Below are 21,344 nucleotides of genomic sequence, written 5' to 3'. Positions count from 1 at the left end.
ACTATAGAATCACTTTAAGACAATGACTTTATAGTTTTAATTCTTATATAAAATTCATCTTTCTAATTTTTATTCAGTTAAAACTTAGATTTACTAATATTTTCTAACACTTTCAAATATGTAATATACAATTCAATTTTTTTTATGTAATATATGGTTCAATAATTTATTTTAGAAATGTATAAAAAGATATTATGTACACATAAGAGAGGCAAATATTATAAATAAGTTTTTTTTGTGTATAGATTTAGTGAGGATAGAATGATAGACAGAAGAAGTGCAACTGTGACGTCCTTGAAATTTGATTAGTGAGTTGTGAGTGAAATTATATCTCTTGTCAATGTTGATCTAACTTTTCATCAAAGTAGAGTGAGAAGCATCACAATAATCTTCGGTCTTCAATAACGCAGAAACGTATTGTTCCGAACTGACATATCACGGTTTTGGGGTAAACAAACACAATAGTAGAGAAGCCAAACCCACGAAGCCCAACATTGATGTTTCAAATTTCATTTCAAGTACATTTTGGACCATTACACCTTTTCTTATTATGTTTTGTCATCCATATATAACTTATTCACTAAAATGCAATGCAATATCACCAACCTATAGTGCTATAGTTGAGTGGAACCCTTACTCATAAAGCTACCAAACTTAGGTAATTTTTCACAAAATTATGGAAATCTATAATTCTTTTATAGAAATACCGAAATAAAATGATCGATCAATTGTGTTTAAAAAAAGAATTTTATTATAAAAAAACGTATTTGTGAAAAATATTTTAATTCACTTTTAAAATTAAAATGAAATGACTACTTAGCCTATATAAATGTAATCCCAACTTTAGAAATAGCACAATAATGCCTTCACTTATACGAAGGGAAAAGTTTGGCCTGCAAATAGTTAGTTTAAAAATAATCTAAATTACAAACAAAATAATTAAAATAATATACTAATAGTTTAAAGAATAACTGAACGTGAAGGAATCTTTTTAGAAAAAGAAAAAAGAAAACTCACCTTTAATTTAACTTAAATGCCTAATCATTGATCTGAAAATTGAACCGAATCAATCATTTGACCGAAAACTTTGCATTGATTTAACTTTTGAACAATATAAATCATTCATTTGACTTAAAAAAAAAGGTAAAATCACGCAAAAAAAGGAGTTCATATCCGGACCAATACAAATGTTTGATGTAACCCCATTTTTTTATGAAAAATTAACATATTATTTTCAATTAAAAGAATAATTTGTAGTATTATTGGACGTGGTTTTATGTTGTTGAAACTTAAAACTGAACATTACAGTATAATTAATTGAACGTGCATGAATATCTGAATTTTAAGAACCTATGCAAAAAGTTTAATCGTTATTGTTATCAATATTATAATTAATCAATACAAATTCAATTTTGAAACTATCTTTTTCAAGGATAAACTTATATTAGATATACTCTAATGATTAGGTTCTCAATCTAAAATCTTAACCACATCTTAACCACTTGTTAGATTTATTGAGAAAGAAAATTTATTGAAGAAACAGAAAATTAACGATACTTCAGTTAATCAAATAAAAGATTGATATTTACTTTTCATTCAAAATATTAAGACAATTAATTAATGATAATGGTATATAGTGTTTCAATACTTTAATATAAGATTTAAATTCACACTTTTTTCAACACTAATAGATATTATCATTCATTTTCTTCCATTTTAATTGGATTTTAATTTGGTTGATACATATTATATTTTATGATAATGGTGAAGAAGAAGAAAAGATTTCTGAATTTTTAAAGTTTGAGTTTAAAAGCAACAGATGTAAAATGAGTAGGCATATGAGGGTCCAGTTTGAAGGAAACACGTGCAATAATTATACTGAGTCTTGTCTCCACCATTGTTTGTTGTGTTGTTAGCATTGGTGTTGTGTTGTGATGAATGAGTGAGAAATTAGAAAGAAAAGCCTAGAATTATGTAAGAGTTGCTTCTCCATTAGTGTACCTTGATGCTATGTGTTATCATATGAAAGATGCCTTTGTCTCTGCCGTCATCTGTTTAGCCACGACACTAATTTATGATATTCGGTTTTCTTGTACCTTTTTAGAACAACAACATTCATCTCATAATGCTTCACATATACACTACTCATTCACTACTTTTCAAACATAACTTGTATTTGTCGGAAAATACAAGTGTAAGTCCAAGTATCACATTAGATATAAATAAGAAAGTAGAAAAATATATAAAGGTGAAAGACTCGTTAACCCATTGTCTTAAGGTTTTGAGTAAAGAGTGATATCGATCCTTTATATAGTTGGTTCAGATGTTATTAGTATTTGTGTAATCCACATGAAACTTTCTCCTCGATAGACCCAACAGTGGTATTCAGGTAAGCGAGTTCATGTCTTTTTCTTCCTATCATAATTTTTTTTTTCTAATTAAGTTTTATATTCTTCATAAATTCCAATATTTTTTATTTAGTTTTTATCAATATATTCATTTTTTTAAGTAGCTGTGGAGATCCATGCATATAAACTTTCTTCCTTCTTTCTTGTTATTTTTCACTTATCACAACTTTATTTTCAATTTTAACTAAATTAAATAGTTATTGATATAATTTTCTTGATAATTATCGAAAATAAATCCCAACAATATATGGTTGAATACAGTATTGATCATTATAAATTTACAAATTCATCATAGTAATAATAGCAATTTGCGATTGCATTTGTCATTATCAAGATGAATGAAAATAATGTTTGACCTAGATTCAAGAGGAAAGCACTTATACCATAATCACTCCATGATCACCACGTGATTAATCAGTTTTTGGTTAATATTCTGAAGATAAATATAAGTAAAAAACAAAAACAAATATTTTATACGATATAGTGTTTATTTTTTTTTTAACATAACATGATAGCATAGGCTTATGAATCCTAATAAGCATATACTTTTGTAGATAGTGCATAGGCTTACGAATGCATATATGAGGAAGATGCCACCCAGTTATGTTGAAACATAAAGAATCTTGCTTTTATGGTGCTACTTTCTTCATCAAAATCATTTCCTGCGAGTAGAAAGCTAAACAAAACCGAATATCTCCAAACATAAACATCCTAGTACTCCACACGTTTTTGTTCTAAATAATAGTAGAATAATTAATACACATTCACTGTATTATTAGGTTATACTCTTTGAACAATAGCCCTTAGACATTTTCACAAACATGACTCCATATGGACAAGCACTGCATGCAAGATCTGAAAAGAGTTTTTCACACAATTCACGATAATCAAACATAGTACAGCTGAAATTTTTCTAATAGATGTGTTTTTTTATCCGCAGGTAGAAATTAAATACACATGAGAAAGTTTACAATAATTAAGATATTTTGAAATAGATTCCTTTTAACTTATTATTAAAAATAAAAATTATACGAAAGTTCTATAAATTATGAAAAGTTATAAGAAAGTATGAAAAATAACAATAATTAATTTTTGTTTCGGTTTATGGGATCGAGGTTAGTCATCTTTTAATTTTTATTTGTTCAACTTCTTACACATGTTATTGTTCGTCCTTCGTTTCGTTGTAGGAAGGGTTATCTACAAAAAGTATTATAATGTCAAAGTCACCAAAGATTTATAATCTAACAATAAATATATATTAAATATAATTAACCTATCATATTTATAGATTTCAGAATCCATTTTAAATTAATGTCAATTTAATTACCAAAACTAGTATTAATCATGTTTTGTCTTAAAATAAACATAAAAAATTCTAATTATTATTTAGAATCAACGATTCGATTCATTTTATCCGTTCGACCGGTTCATTAAATATTTATAATGGATTGAACTTAGTACAATGGTACAGTAGAATTTTATAAACAAAAGAATTAACATGATGAAAACAAGATTCCAAATGAAATTTTCCTGATCGTTAAAATGAGGGAGCATGGGTTTGATTTCCTTGTTTAACGTGTCCTATTTGTTCCTAGATCTTAGGTATTTCCTAGCTTTTCTTTTCATGGGAAAAAGACAAGAAAAAGATAGAAACAAAACAAAAGAAAAAAACTTTCATACAACAAGAATAAAGAAGTAACCTTACGGAACCAAACTACATTCGATTGGTTATATCAAAATTAATTTAGGTAAGAATTAATGTCATATAATTGACTCATCCTACATCTTAATTAGTCATCATAATCTTTAAAAAAAAGTACATTCTTTGACATTATGATATTATAAAATTTGATTATGCATTATGATTGTTTTTCCGAATCTCTTAAAAGTCACTAACAATATGTTAATGATTGTTTGAGATGAATTTGGATTCTGTAATCCATAAGCACACACCATAATATATAACAAACTTTGATTTGAGATATTGCAAGAGATTCAACCAATGTTGCAAAAGCCACCCTTTTCTTTCCATTCAAAAGTCTAAGGTAGAATCTTATGAAAAGAAAAAGCCACGATTTTAAATAAATTCAAATTGTTTATCGTGCTTCAATTAGGCTTGTCATAATCTTTAACGTAAGAAAGTACCAACAATCCTTGTCTTTTGAATATGCACGCCAAACTAGATGTGATTCTTGTCACGACTTATTTTATATATTTAATTCATATTTTGTTTTGAAAATTATTAAGATTTCAAATTCTTTTAATTACATAGTTAAGATCAATAATTACATATGAAGTATTTTTTGTTATAAAATTTAAAATTCTATCACAATTTTATTTTTAAAAGATATTTCATATAATTGAAAAAATATATATATTTAAAGTGCTATTGAAATCAACTTCTAATTAAGAAATATAAAATTATTGAGTGTACGAAAAAAAAATCATATTAACTAATTAAGTTATATTTACTTATGTGTGAATTTTTCTATAATTATTTTGATTTAAATATGTGTACATTAAATTCTTCAGAATATTCTATTTAATTGAATTTTCTCTATAATTGTGTTTATATTTCTATTTTTGAATGATTTTATTTTGAATATCAATGTTAATAAGACTTAATTAATTTAAATATCTTATAAATTTAAATATTTTTAAATAAAATTTTATTGAAAAATGTCTGTAAAAGAAAAAAAAAACAACAATTATCTAACTCTATTGACAGTAAAAATCAAATTATAGAATCCTTAAATAAATAAAAAGCAATTCTACACTCAATAGAATTTTTTAACGAAAAATTAACAGAAAATAAATATTAATAAACTCAATTATGCTTCTTTAACGAATGAATATAAATAACGTCCATAAAAGTTTCTTTTAATATTCTAATTTCTCTCACTCAATTATCTATTCCTACTTTTACTTATTTACTTTGAGAAATAAACAAATCTATATTTTCCGTCCATATGTAAAATGATTTTTTTTTATTCACATATTCAAATTTGTTAGCAGATTATTTTTCCCATAATCGATAAGAATCAGTTTTCAGAGGCAACTAATACTTGGTTGTTGATAAAAATTTATATTGTTCATTTTAAATTAAAGATTTTCACGTTTAGTTTTAATACAACTTTCTTAAAAATTTATTATCTAATATTTCAATTAATTTAGTGAAAATAATATATAGTATTTTTACTCCTAGTTAAATTAAGAGGAAATTAATTTTTTTAACGTATTTTTCTTGTAAAACTCCTTAATCAATTAAAAATATTTATTTATTAAAAAATAGCGTTTTTATAATTTTTCTCTTAATTCCTTTTTATAAGTCATGCGAAAAAAAAATCTATAGGTCGCATTAATGAACCATCAGACAAGGAATTCTCGTACTAACTTTGAATCTGCAAAAAACTAAATTAAATTGCCTTCAATTTTGATTAAATTCCCTGAAAGGAACATACCATTTTGATCCTTAACATTAATAATTTATCAACTAAATCAAGAAAGTTATAAAGAAATATCTAGACATTTTTAGTTGTACTACATACTGTAATTGTAATTATATGTAGTTTTAATAAAATTGTTATAAATTTAAGTATTTTTAATTAATATTTTATTTAATAATATTTTTTTATATATTTTTTAACTTAATCATTTATTTTAATTTTTTTAATTAATTGAATGGTGTAGCTGATATTTTATCCTCTCATTTTATTTATTTGTCTCTGTATATTAAACAAACGTTAGAATTCTTACTTAATAATGCAAAATTGTATTATCTTAATTGTAAAGATGTTAAATAATAATACCGATAATAACTAAAAAACATAGTTATAGATATTATTGATACAAATCTCAACCCATTTTTTCTATTAAATACATTTTTAATAACAAACAATAAAAATAATTTATTATTTATAACTATAATATTATTTTATATTAACTGTAAAATTTTATTTTAATAAATAAAAATAATTATATAAAAGACGGTCAAAATAATAATTTATTGATCAGATTAATAAAAAATTAATCAAAAAAGTTTCTGACCAAAAAGAAAAATAATATAAACTTAAGTATAAAATATTTAAATTTTGAATATTTGATAAATAAAAAAAAATTAATATATCAGCGGAAATATATATAAGTTTATTACCAACTTTAAATTTTTATATTATAGGTAAATGAAAAAAAGATAAATAAAATAAGGTGTCGGTTCAGTAGCGACCCAAACGATTCCGACCTCACCATGTTTGAGCCACGTGAAGTGCATGTGCAAGTAAAGAGTTGAGAGAGTATTATCATAAAATTAAATTATTATAATGAATGAATGAGTATGTTATGTGTGATGTTGTGAGCACATACACGAGCCCATGTCCCGTGAATGCATGTCATGTCATCACCAATTACAAGAACAACAGGCCCATCACATGATGTCATACATACATGATTATTTTCTAATATCTAAGATTTTATCCTTTTACTATTATTTCGTGTCTTATTTTAGGAAAATTCTAAATAAAAAGGAAAATATATTCCTAATTTATTTCTTCAATATAAAAAAGATAAAATAGTGTTTGTGAAAGTACTGGGGACAGGTAAAGGCTAATGTAACCACAAAATACCAAAATACTTTACTGCTTTCTTCTTGAAAATAATGATTCATATATACAAAATGAATAATTATGAATGAAGGAACAAAAACTCCCATCCACTCATTTTTACATTTTTGTATTTATCATTACTGATTTTTTTATTTAATAATTAAATTTTCCATGTGTATTTCTTTATTAAAAAAATGGAAATAAAAAATTATAATTGAAAAAATTGGTAGAAGCTCACATTAATTGATATGATATTTCCACTTTGTGTATGTTGCTCAATTATGGCTATGATTGTCTTCTTCTCTTTAAAGTTTTTATATGTGTTTCTGAGTTGTCATGCGTCAGTCAATTCCTTCCAATTAGTTTTCTCATAGCTTCAATTGCCACAATTTATAAGCTTCAATTGCCATAATTTATAAGATAATTTTCATAGAGGATGAATTGAAATACTTTATAATTTAACTTGAGAATGAACCACAATCTTTTATAATAATTTGAGGAAGGAAAATATATTTAATTTTTTTCACATTTTCTTTAATTTTTTGGTTTAAAAGAATTTTCCTATACTTTATTTAGATTGGAGGATGAAAAATAAGAAAGAAAAAGATATACTAATTTAAATTAAAAAAAATAAGTAAAAGGTGAAGTATATTCACTTATTATTCATTTTATTATTTTATTTATTAAATTTATCATAATAAAAATATAAATATTAGTAAAATATTAAGAACAAATTTTAATGTAACATAATCGTAATATAGATGTAGGTAAATATTAATGAAAATATCTATTATATAGTTAATTAGATAAAAGAATATATATTATATGAATATACAAGAATACTTATAATTTTTCACTTATAATTAAAAATGACTTACTTTATAAGTGAGTTTCTGGTATAAAAACTGTGTAAAGAGATAAAACATGTTAGCTTTAAATTGCATAAAATTCTAAAATTTATTTTTTTATAGTTTAAATATATTTATAGTTGATAATAAATTAGCTGGTTCAATTCCTATTTATTTTATTTCAGTTTTTCCTTTTCAAAAAGTTAAAACTTTGATTTTGTTTTGTCTAACATGAGATTGTTAATATTTTATATGTTTAGGAAAGACCATGATCGTCTAGATATTCACTACATTGGTGTTTGTTCCGTGCTACTAATATCATAAACCTTTTAAATGATTTATAATCCAAAAAATATTTGCATTTTCTGTCTTAAAATGAACTTCAAATACTACAAAGTTAATAGAAAATATTTTACATAGACCAAAAGTAAAATTTGGTTGTTTTATAAGGATTGAGATAAAAAATAATAATTTTTCAAAGATAAAATATTCACAATATAGAGATTGAAATCATCATATGTTCATTTTATAAGAATTCAAAGTATATCTAAATCTCTATTCTAATAAATAATATATTTTAAAATGTAAATACGTTTTAACACAAAGAATAAAAAGAGTTATACATATTTACTTATAGAAAATAAATAATATATTATTATTAATACAGTATTAAGATATTTTAACGATTACCTCTGTGAAATTTAGAGGCATGTGCTTTAATTGTATATAGTTTCATGATTTTAAATATAATATACACACTAATATAATATTGAAATATAATATACATACTAATTAATATATATATATATATATATATATATATATATATATATATATATATATATATATATATATATATATATAAATATAATATACATTTATTACTAACACCGTCAAATTCTTACTCACTTTTTATAGATAATATAAAGGTTAAACTCATTCGGAGGTCTCTATTTTCGTGGGGTTGTCCCAGTTACATCCCCGTCTTTTCATTTTTGCCAATTTGATCTTTTTATTGAATAGTTGACTCAATTGAGTCCCTGCCATTAAATCAACTTAACCCCGTTAAATTTTTGATGACCTGTGTGAGGGTGACGTGGATGTAATTTCAGACGTGGCTTGCAGATAGAGCGTTATACGTGGTTTTTAATAATCATGTGGCATTTTCCTAAAAGAACATTTTAAAAATTGGGGTTTTTCTGAAACATTTTATGATTCTCACAATTGCTCGAGGAGGAGACACGAAGGCGTTGGAGCTCTCACAACGTTGTCTCGCGACCCTCGCGGCAGCGCTAACCAGCCTAGAACACCCTCTGGCAATTTCAATCAACCCCATATCATCAAGGTCCGCGCAATTACCAAGAGACAAAGACTGAAGCCCATGGCAGAGAAAATCTGAAGCGGTCTGTGCAAGGGTTTCATCAATTAGGGTTTCATATTGGCAAGGGTAAAACGCTCTCTTGCTTCCGCGGCGGCTGCTCGCGTTCTGTCATGGCTTCAGTGAATTGGATTGATGTTGATGGTTTCCTGGGTGACGCGATTCTGGTTTGATTGGTTGCCATGGTTGCCGGATCAAGGTTTGAGTGGTGCGAGATGGAGAAGAGGGGTAGATGAAATTTGCGCTTAGGGTTCTTTGTAGGGTTTGATTTGGGGTTCTTGGGCTGTTGCGCGAATTTGCTTTTCTCTGGTTCCGATTTCTGAAGCAGGTTGTGTGAAGGAGATGACGGCCATGGGAGGAGCTTCGCGTCTTTTGGTTCATGATGAAGATGGTGATTTTTGGTTGTTGATGCGGAGGCGCAATTCTGGGTTGGTTTCTGTTTGCAGGTGAATCTGGACTTGATGATGAACGCAAAACGAAGATGCTTCCATGATGGTTAACCCTAATTTTAAAATCTTTTAGAAAAACCTTAATTTTTTAAATGTTTCATTTAGAAAATGTCCCATACACAGGTTTCATTAATAAAAAGCCACGAATAAGGGTTTGTGCACACTACGTCTCCAAAATTATCCACATCACCCGTAAGCAAAAACTTAACCTCGTTAAGTTGATTTAACGGCATGGACCCAATTGATTCAATTTTTCAATATTAAGGACTTAATTGGCAAAACTTAAAAGACGGGGATGTAACTGGGACAACCCCACGAAATTGGAGACCTCCGAATAGGTTTAACCTAATATAAATTTATATATATGGAATTATCTATAAAAAAGTGAGTAAGAATTTGACGGTGTTAGTAATAAATGTATAATGAATATCACTACTCTGATATCATATTAGAAAGTGGTTTTAAAGCTTAACACAACCTCACAAAATCGATTTGTATTGTGAGTTTTACACCTCACTTATATATTATAATTTAATCTTATTTTTAGTCGTGAGACTTCCAATAAGAATTTCATACTGGTAAAACTGTCTTGTCTTTTGCTAACCAAACAATCATACTATATATATATATATATATATTAAAGAATTTTAATAGAAAAAAAAAACTAAAAATAGGAAGCATATGAAAAAAATAGATTGATATAATATTATGAAAATAATTGAAGTTAGTACCTCATCTCTCCCTCTCTATATAAAGACACATTGTTCTGAAGATGGGTAATTTGGTCACATGCAACCCACCCAAATTGGGGTATTTTGATTATTAATCATTTGTCGTATAGCGAATGTGATATATCAGAACCAAGTTGAAGATTTTGATTTAAATGTTTTTCTACTTAAGGACAAGACAAGGGCACATGTTAAAGGTAGGGGCCCCTATCTTTCTTCCAACCCTTATTACACTTCTCAATCCACACCTTCAGATTCATTTTACTAATATTTTTCTAGCCAGAGGACAACGTAGTCCTTTCCCATTTTTTCTTTTGTTTTTCTCCATTTAATACACCCTATTTACTTTTTTTAGTATATTTTTCAGTATTTCTACCTTTTTTTTACCAACTTTGTTTTTGTTTTTCTCTTCTCAGTTTGTGCACATATTTCCGTATTTCTTTCTTTTTTAACCCTCTTTCATTTTTTTTTAATTTTAAATAAATTAATTGTTATAATAGTAGAAGATAAGTGTTTTTTCTATATTTTCTCCCTAACTTGTATTGCATTATTTGTATTTCTTTTATAATTATGGTACAACAAAAAAAAAAGAAAACAAAATAAGACGGAAAGAAAGATGTTTCAACCCAAGTTCTTTCATATAACCATGTTAGAATTAATCATTATGTTTTTGTGAGATATTGTCGATTTCAAAACTTAAAATTGTTTTATGATTTTATTCTTAAAAGGTAGTTTAGAAAATTAAAAGAAAAAACTATATTTAAATTATTTTTTATGTCTCTTCTCGAGTGGTTTAAAACTATTGCGTGTATAGAAAAAAAACATTAATTAAAACCTAAGGGAGCTTTTATCTCTAAATAGGTTATCAATATTTTGATTTTAATGAGATAAAAAAAACATTTTTTAAAAATAATGTAACGAAAAATTTAAACTTTAAATCACAATACTTCGAAATCAATAATATAAAGAAAAATATTCTTTTGACATTACATTCATTCATTTGACACTACCTTCACTTACTTTTTTACCTTTTTTTTGAAAAAATACAAAAATTTACACTTTTATAATCATTTTACCTTTGTACTCTGTGTCAAATAAATGTAAAAGTGTATCATGATATCATTACTCTAATATAAAATAGGATTACTTTGATCTTTTAATATATATACGGTTAGAACTATATATATGTCTGATAATTAAGATGGTAATGTTTGATGTATATTATGTGGATAATTAAAGTATGAATCTTTTGGTAAACTGAAGCTCCAACATCAATCAACACCTGAAAGGGAGAATTGAATAAAAACAAGTTGTTTTCTCTCTTTATCTTTAGGTTTAGGGTAAGGACAAGGTTTTTGTCCCCATCTGCCCATCATGCTCTCTATATATACTCACCACGCACAATCATGTTCTCATCTCATCTCTCTCTATATATCTTTCTCTATATATATGTTGCAAAGTACCAACTATTCTTGAACTTGTCATAATTACTCTCTTTTTTCTTTCCAATTAGCCACATACTACTACTGCTGAAGTAGCAGTGTTGAATTGAAAGTGGTCACTATCTACACTATGCCTTCGCTCTCAGAAATCTATCGAGCCCACCCCGTTCACGTTCAACACAAGCACCCTGACTTAAACTCTCTACAAGAACTCCCTGAATCTTACACTTGGACGCAACACCAAGATCAAACTAATAATAATTCTACCCTCAACCACAATGTTCCCGTCATTGATCTCAACGACCCAAATGCTTCAAACCTAATCGGCCATGCATGCAGAACTTGGGGAGTCTATCAAGTGCTCAACCATGGCGTACCCATCACTCTTCTCCACGACATTCAACACCTCGGAGAGACCCTCTTCTCTCTTCCCTCTCACCACAAGCACAGAGCAGCTCGTTCCCCTGATGGTGTCGATGGCTATGGCCTCGCTCGCATCTCTTCCTTCTTCCCCAAACTCATGTGGTCCGAAGGCTTCACAATTGTCGGATCCCCTCTCGAGCGTTTTCGCCAACTATGGCCCCAAGATTACCACAGATACTGGTTAGTATATATATATATATATATAGAGATACAAACATCTTCATGCACGTCTTTCTCCTTACTTTCTTTCTTTACAAAATTTAAGTTTTTTGCATCAAAAAGACTGTTTCTTTTGTTGTTTTCCTTGCGATGATATATACCAGTGTGCTAATTATAATCACTCGTTTTCTTATCCTAATGCGGGTTATCAGAAAATATCATAATGAGGGGGTGTGGACCCATCTGTAAGATTAGTAGAGTGATGAGAATCTAATGCAACAACGTTGAAACAGTTTACTAATGTTTCTTGATATGTCGGAAATCTCTCGGCTGACTCCTGTTGATTTTTGTTTTTATCTTTTTGTTCAGTGACATTGTCATGCAGTATGATGAAACGATGAAAAAGCTAGCGGAAAAGCTGATGTGGCTGATGTTGGAATCTCTGTGTATCACAAAGGAAGACCTAAAATGGGCCGGTGCGAAAGGTCAATTCAAAAAGACTTGCGCTGCCTTGCAACTGAATTCGTACCCGACATGTCCGGATCCGGATCGGGCAATGGGTCTGGCCGCCCACACGGACTCGACCCTTCTGACAATTCTTTACCAGAACAACATAAGCGGACTGCAAGTTCACCGGAAAGGCAGCGGGTGGGTGACGGTGCCGCCAGTGAACGGCGGGCTTGTGGTAAACGTGGGAGACCTCATGCAGATATTGTCAAACGGGTTGTACCGGAGCGTGCTCCACCGGGTCTTGGTGAACCGGGTGAAGCAAAGGCTTTCCGTTGCTTATTTATGTGGCCCCCCAGCGAACGTGGAGATTTGTCCACACGAGAAGTTGGTAGGTCCAAACGAGCCTCGTCTTTATAAGTCAGTGACTTGGAATGAGTACCTTGGCACGAAAGCAAAGCATTTCAACAAGGCACTGTCTAAGGTTCGGCTATGTGGTGGTATGAGTGAGGAAATGAGCTAGATTTATTGGATCCTTCCTTCTTGCATGGTCTATTTTGTACCAAACATGAAAGATGTATTTTTTTTCATTTGCTTAACTGGAAAAAATGGTGGTTAATGAATTAGATGTGGTGGGGATGGCTGCAATAAATAGCTTTTGTTTGGCTGTAAACGGGAGAGAGAATATAGGGAGAGAGCCATTCGAAAGGATAAGAGATAGATAGTCTCACTGTGTTTCGTTTGTCTTTGTGTTGAAAGGGACATTACTAATTTCTCATTTTTCATCATTCAATTCCACCAAAACATTTTCCTTTCCATCATCTTCATTTCTCACTATATGTTTTTTTTTTAGCCTCTAAACATTTATCTCATACCTTTTATTTTGTCCCTTTATGGCAAGGATATTCAAATCTCTGAGAATCATCAAGTACCCAATTTTCAATGTCTCAAATTTGGATGAAATCATTTAATATATTAATTCGTTTCAAGTTGAAGCCGTATATGTACAAAGTGTGAGAGACATGCATTTATCAAAACCTTACAAAATCACTAGAGAATGGATTCTCCCACCCCAAGTTGGGTTGCCTCACTCATCCACTCACTCCGACTGACAAACACTGATTTTTTATTCTCGGAATCATGCATTTCAATACTTTAGTTTAAAAATTTGGATAAATATTTGTTAGTGTTTCGGTGAGATTTGTCCGAGGGTCGGTCGGGTCCCTTCAATTTGTGTGCTCCACTTGTACGCTTCCCATTTGGACCGATCGGTCACCTTCAATACTGGCCGCTCGGTGAACTTCCGTCTTGACCGCTCAGTCACCCTCTTTGTAAAAGAGAGGGGAGGTACCTGCAAAAGGCACTCCGACGCTTAAGTTAGGAGCGGTTTTATGAACTGTTTGTTACAGTTAAACATTGAAGTCCTAATAGGACGTAAATAGGGCGTACTGTAGTATGAGTTGAATCTGTCTTTACCTCAAACCTAAACCCTTATTTACAGAGTTTAAAAGAATCTGACACATTAATTTACCTCTTAATGGTCATTAATGCAAACCTTAATTGTTCAACGACAGTCGTTATAACATTCATTGCACGTTACATCTGCTTAATAATTGTCGAGACCGAACGGCTGAGCAACTGGTCGAGACCGAACGGATGAGAAGCTGGCCGAGACCGAACGAATGAATAGCTGGCCGAGACCGAACGGATGAATAGCTGACCGAGACCGAACGGATGAATAGCTGGCCGAGACCGAACTGTAAAGACCGAACGGCTGCCTGCGAGCCCATAGTAACAGTTAGTTATTCGGCTTTAGGGTTGAATATCTCTACCAACACTCCTTCTTACTTTCCTTTGAATCAGTTTAGGTAATCCTAAATATTCTTAGTCAAAGTTCATCTCTGATCACGCTCCAAACCGTCCGGGTGTATTTATCAAAGACACTCTGATTGGGAGTCTCAATAAAATCTTAAATTCACAATAAATGCAATCATTTACCTTTTTACCTTCAAGCTCTATTTATAAGTTTCAAGATGAGTTTGTAATTAGTGAAATCCTAATTACGATTCAATCATAGCTAATTTTCGACTAAGTAAATTGTTACCTGTAATCTTAATTAAGAACGATGTTTAAGAGTTCTTATCAATGGGATCGTTCAACTTCTCTGTCTTCTATTTCAATGATCATATGATTAACTAGTATTGAGCGGATAGTACTCAATAATGTTGACTGTTTCCTACCGACCATTCTATAAAAAGCTAGTATAAAGTTAAAAGGATTTGGAAGATGAAGTGTTTAAAGATTACTTTTCTTGGTTATTAAACATTTCTCTTTGTATTAGTAACAAAATTCTCATATCATATCAAAAAATAAATTTAAATATAATTCATTTTTACAAAATTTTGTTTTATTAGATAATAAAACACCTTTCATTTCTACACTGCGAAGTAATCTTATTTCTGATTCTGATATCTATAATGTCTATATAAATATTCTATGAAATAAATTCTATTTTAGAAATCCTATTGATATTGATACTATTACTTTCTTAAAATATTCTCTCTATGGGTCTCTTTACTAATTAACAAATAATATCCACCCATCTAATCTAATGCTTATCAATAAAAAAAAATTAAAACAAAGTTTAGAGTCTAAAACAGTGGTGAATAAAGTTAAAATTTTGAACAAAATCCTAATTTTGATACAATTTTAGTATGAAAACAGTTGTGGTTTGGAGATTTAATCTGAGGAGAGTCTATAATACAAATTCTCAAAGACACTTTAGGTGAGAAAAGAAGAATATATCCATAGATAAGTGATGGAAGTGTTAGAGAAAGAAAGAAAGAAGTTATCAGCAGCTAGGTTTGATACACCTTTTACTGGAACATAACATGAAACAAAGGAGCGCGAATAATTCTCAATGATTTGGTTTATGAAATCATTGTCTGAACGAACACACACCATAATGTTGTTGCTGTCTCTCTGCAACCACGTGCCGGTGCCTATATTACATATCATGGGGAAGTGCCTATTTTTACCACTTTGCCTTCTTTTAATCCTTCTTCTGTTTGTCCTACGCCTGTGATGTTGGGGTCTTCACCCACGTATATATCTATATGCATGCCCTCTCCTAAATTTTCTTTCTCTCTAATCATTTTCCTCATTGAATATTCCAATCACAACTCCCCAATGCATGTCTCTGTTCATCTCATCAGTCTTGAACCTTCCACGATTCAGGACACTTATCCTTTTTACACACCAATGGGATCAAACAACTATACATATTTTCTTTTACAAAAAATATTAACACAAACCCATCAAATTTAAGTATGTCAGTGTCAATCTACGTTAAGTAAAATAAAATAAATTTATTATTTTAAAAATTTAAATTAAAAAATAATGCTTTGACATATATAAATTTGTTTTACATTAATTTGACATTATTTTCCTTACATTTTACTTTCTTCTTTCTGACTATTTTATGATTATACTATGTGTTAATGAATATAAAAAATATATTACCGAATCATTACATATTTAAATTAGAGTTAATTCCTTTTATGCATATTCAAATCTTATTGTAAAAGATTCTTCACAAATTAAACACCAAATGAATACTGAATGTTTAGATTAAGCTTTCTATAAATACTTTTAAAATAAAAATTAGTTTATAAGTATAAATCAAAATTTTAGGATTTTTTTTACTTGTATAAATTTACATAATTTCTTAAAGATATATAAATATGTTTTTGGTTTCATCCATGTATATATTATGTTTGTAAAAGGATTATAGTACACATAAATACTTTACTATATTTATTTATAATATTTTTTGCTGATAAAAAAAATTATGTTAACACAAATTAAGTTTTCTAATAAACTATATACTGTATTATACCGAGGGACAATAATTGAGAAATTGGTTTTTTTTTCCAAAGTCATGGACTGAGAAATTCATGTAATAAGAATACTACCATAATTTATTATCTATTCTTTGTATTAGTTTCCTCTTATAACCATTGATTTTCAAATAGTAGTAGTAGTTAGCACTAATTAAACTGATATTATCTATTTTCCTCCTTTATCTCCTCAGAAAAACTGTTGTAAGAGTCATATATTTGTACTTTATTATGATGAAATAGAATCAGGTTCTGAAATTTTTAACATATACATACTTTGTTATATATGATCGTGTAATGAATTGTTCTCATTCCAGGGATAATGAATGCAGAGATCTGAACTAATCCATGAAATGATTAATGAATACTTCGAACTGACAGTGACACGATGCAGCTTAACATGCAGATTAGATTGCCACCACCACACCACTATCTCTTGTCGATAAGAAAGAAATGGTGCACAATCGATTAATTGGCACACCAAAGATAAGTAATTGTACATTAATTCCTATTGAAAATCCTTGTCTGTTCAAGATTTTTCTGTCATTACCATCTTCTTTAATGGTATTGTTATGTGTAAGATGTACTCCTGCATTACTACAGTACTAAACTTAGGTGTGGTGCTGCATTAAAAACACTGTTTGTTATTCTGAAATTGAAGTTGAGACACAACACGACACACTAACAGTGCTACGAAACAAAAAACATAAAGACACGGAACATGATATGAAGAGGAATGGTTGAAAAATACATTGATATAATAAAATTACGTGTATCTCGATCGGATATGTCCTTTGGAAGGTGCCAAATAAAAGCTGAATTTCTTAATTTTATAAGTGTTAGGTGTTGAACTAGATTGGCCATAGTGCATGATTGACACAGTTGAGACACGTACGTGGTTTGATCTAGATCATGATCAGTGAGAGGCTATATACGTAATGAAAAGATCCACGAGGTTGAAGTAACTGTGGTATGATTATGAGTTTGTGACGCAAGGTTCATGATTTAGTCATAGTTTATCTTTATCTCCATCATGGGAAATGATTGAAGTTGGCTGAGAGAAAGACAGCTAAATCCCAACTTTGAACAAATAATTGGTGAATCTGTGAAGAGAAGAAGAAGAAGAAGAAGAAGAAGAAGAAGAAGAAGAAGAAGAAGAAACCTTTTGTGGTGAAGTTTTGTTGTTGTGTTTCAATATGGGCGAAATGTTTTGTAGGTCACAATTATGGCTGATCTGACTAATTTTGTTGCTACCTTCAGCTGCATTATGCAATGCCAATTATAACTTTTAGATCACAGGACTATATAATACATATGCGGCTCTTTCCAATGAACCCAAATCAGGCTTTTGTTCGACTGTTTCTGTCAAATATCAGAATCAATCTGAGTCACATCAAGCACGTAGCTCATTGAAGGTAGATATGAGTTGAGATTTTCTGAATGAGATGTTTTACTTACACCAATTGAATAAGACCAATGTTCCTTCGTCATCAAACTTTTTGAATGAGATTTTCTGAATAGGATCACTGATCTGTTACCAACCTCTTCTCCGATCCCACCACACGAGAATTCGAAGCAATATATTATGAATATATATATATATCAGATACATACACATTACAAAATACTGTTTAATTAAATTAATGCTTTTGCTTAGGTCATTGTCTTTTGAAATTGTGAATGACTATTATTATTGATATTAATTATTATTATCTTAATCTAATCAATGTGATTGAGAGGTACCTGTGTTAATCATGAAAGCTCAACCTCTGTGGGTTTATATTTGATTTCAAACTTCCAAAAAAAGCATATCCTGATAGGGCTGGCTCCTAAATGGAAGCAAAGGTTTCTTTCTGTTGCTGCTTTAATCTATTTCTGATTTTCATATCTAATCCATTTTTGACTGTAACAGTTTCAATTATTACATCTTAGTGAAGAAATGTTAGTAACGAGGTAATAATACTTTATAATATTTTAATATTATTTACGTGTTATTACGTTATTAGTCCGGATATTTATAATTATTATTATTGATTATAAAATAATTTTTGAACCAATTATAAAATCACACGTAAATATTATTAAAATGTTATAAAAAAAATATTTTAAGAACGTAAATATTATTGTTGGAGATATGAATGTGTTCCGCCTTAAATAGTAGACGTGACATGCTTTGTCTACCGTATAATAATGGACATGCAAAATAAATATACTAATACGTTACTAATTCTTTTACATTTCCATTATCCTTCGTTGTTTTTTTCTTTATATAAAAATTTATCTTTTATGATTATTTTACTCTTAATATATCAAATAAATGTAATATGTGGCAAAGTAAGGTTACTCAATTAAATATCATAACAACAGCTGCTTCATCCAAAACAAGTTCACATATTATCAACGTATATATTGAATTCAGATTTCAACCTTTTGCTTCATTATATTCCGATCATTGGGGCGTTTCTTTTGAAGTTTAAAATTGTTAAATTGTTTTCGATAATTACGATCCAGGAATATTATATATGGAAATATATACTTTTTTTTTTCATAAACATGCTTGTTTGATAAGAAGAGCTTCGAAAAACGTACAGTTTATTTTCGAAAATAAGATTAAAAGTAAACAACGAAAATAATAAGTACTTATTAAAGAAAATAATATTATTTTCAAGAAAATAAAGAAATACCTATATTATATATTAGGAAGTAATATATATATATATATATATATATATATATATATATATATATATATATATATAGTATTATTTAACAAATTATGAGTATTTTAATAATTTAAATGAGATGAGAGAATAGATATAAGGGCATGAGGATAAGGATGAAACAGACATCTATATCCATATTCTCATCTTTACATTTAATAAAACAATCAAATATTATTTATATCTATATTCATACTTAGTTAATGTGAGAATTTTCGGTTAAAATATAAATAAGCTTATACAATATTTATGGGGATGAGTTTATTTGTCACTCTTTGTAATATTGATTTTATCTATCCTTAAATAAATGTAAGGAATTAATAAAATGATTTTTAACTTATAAAGAATGAAGATGGAAGAAAAATATTTAATAAAACAATTTTTTTACTAATTTATAACAATAAAAATAAATTAAAGCATACAAATTAAAAACTCTAAAACTTAAAAATTAAAATCCAGTGAATTGACTACTAAAAGCATATTTTAAGTTCAATTTTTATTAAAGAAAAATTAAGAGAAGGTTTTAATTAAGATGTAAAAGTGAAGAGAAATATAAGTAACTTATATTCATTGGGATTAAACCATTCTTAATGTTTTTCACAACCTTTCTATCATACATGAAAATGTGTAATTTTGAAATGTAAATGTTATTAAAAGCAAACGTAAATGGTTTAGTAATTGAAGATGATTCCAGAGCAGATCAGAGGACACAGCTAAAACCTAAAAAGAGATTAGAGACCAAAAAACAACTCAACGTGCTTTACTATTCCTTTCGCCAAACATGGCAAAATGGTAGACAGAGTGCTTAAATTTTGCCGATTGTCCAACCCACTTTATTCATGCATCTCAGTACCCAAATACATCAGACAACCAATTATTTACCTATAAATATAGTTTCTTTTCTATAAGATCAATACCAAGTCGTTGTAGTATAGTGGTGAGTATATCCGCCTGTCACGCGGATGACCCGGGTTCGATCCCCGGCAACGGCGGTTTTACTTTTTAAGGTTTCGGAGTCTAAACTCGTGCTATAATTTGCTGGGTACTTTTTTATTGGGCCAAAGACGAGTCCACCACTAAATAATGAGACCTTTTTTTCTTACACCCCTTAATTTTAAAAATTACTAGTTTACCTGATTTTTGGATTATTTGTTCTGGATAATTATTTTCAGAACAATATATACCTTTTCAAATAGGCTTTTTAGAATAAATAAAACAAGTTTTCCGAATCTAGTTATGTAGGATAAAATGGTAAAACAGAAAGTATTTACATGGAAGAAAAATAAAACAACAGATATAACGAATGAGTAATGTTAAAATAACACACATTTATATTTATTTGACTCATATAATAAGAGTAAAATGTTTATAAAAGAGTGAATTTTTATAAACTAGAAAAACAGAGTAAAAAATAAGAATATTTGAACACATAATAAGAGTAAAATGGTTATAAAAGAGTGAATTTTTATAATTTAAAAGAAAAAGAATAAAGAGTAAGAAAAGATAGTATCTGAATGTAAAAATTTATGTTTTAAAGTAACATTTCTCATGAAGCATAGCAAAAACATAACTGCATAGTTCTAGTTCCAGAAATATCCAGAATTGGCAAAATTGATATGACAACTTGTGGTGCTTCTGCTATGGTGTTGGCTGCTCAATTTGGTATTTTGATAATTGTTAACATCTCTTTTATGCATGTGTCTCAAATGATCTTCTTGTCAGCTATGTTGTGCTTCTCTGCTGTAATCCCTCCTATATTCAGGAAAATTCCACGGATCATGCACCATCTGATGAAGTTATTTAGATTACGATGCTACATTACATGTATTGCTTTAAAATTGA

The 21,344-nt window shown here is 28.9% G+C and overlaps 1 protein-coding gene and 1 non-coding gene across 2 annotated transcripts; both read left to right on the top strand.

The window, feature by feature from the left end:
• The first annotated feature begins 11,832 nt into the window (after positions 1 to 11,832).
• LOC108333590 (gibberellin 3-beta-dioxygenase 1) lies at positions 11,833 to 13,704 on the top strand. Its single transcript, XM_017569060.2, has 2 exons — positions 11,833 to 12,457; positions 12,806 to 13,704. The coding sequence occupies exons 1-2, from the start codon at positions 11,985 to 11,987 to the stop codon at positions 13,404 to 13,406; spliced, it is 1,074 nt and encodes a 357-aa protein (XP_017424549.1). The 5' UTR covers positions 11,833 to 11,984; the 3' UTR covers positions 13,407 to 13,704.
• Positions 13,705 to 20,422: 6,718 nt separating this feature from the next.
• On the top strand, positions 20,423 to 20,494 carry TRNAD-GUC (transfer RNA aspartic acid (anticodon GUC)). Its single transcript has one exon. It is a non-coding gene; the product is annotated as a tRNA-Asp (tRNA).
• The last annotated feature ends 850 nt before the right edge of the window (positions 20,495 to 21,344 follow it).

Source organism: Vigna angularis, chromosome 11 (assembly GCF_016808095.1).
Source record: "Vigna angularis cultivar LongXiaoDou No.4 chromosome 11, ASM1680809v1, whole genome shotgun sequence".
NCBI lineage: Eukaryota > Viridiplantae > Streptophyta > Magnoliopsida > Fabales > Fabaceae > Vigna > Vigna angularis.
The sequence above is the reverse complement of the archived record's forward strand: the minus strand, read 5'-3'. Positions and strand labels throughout refer to the sequence as shown.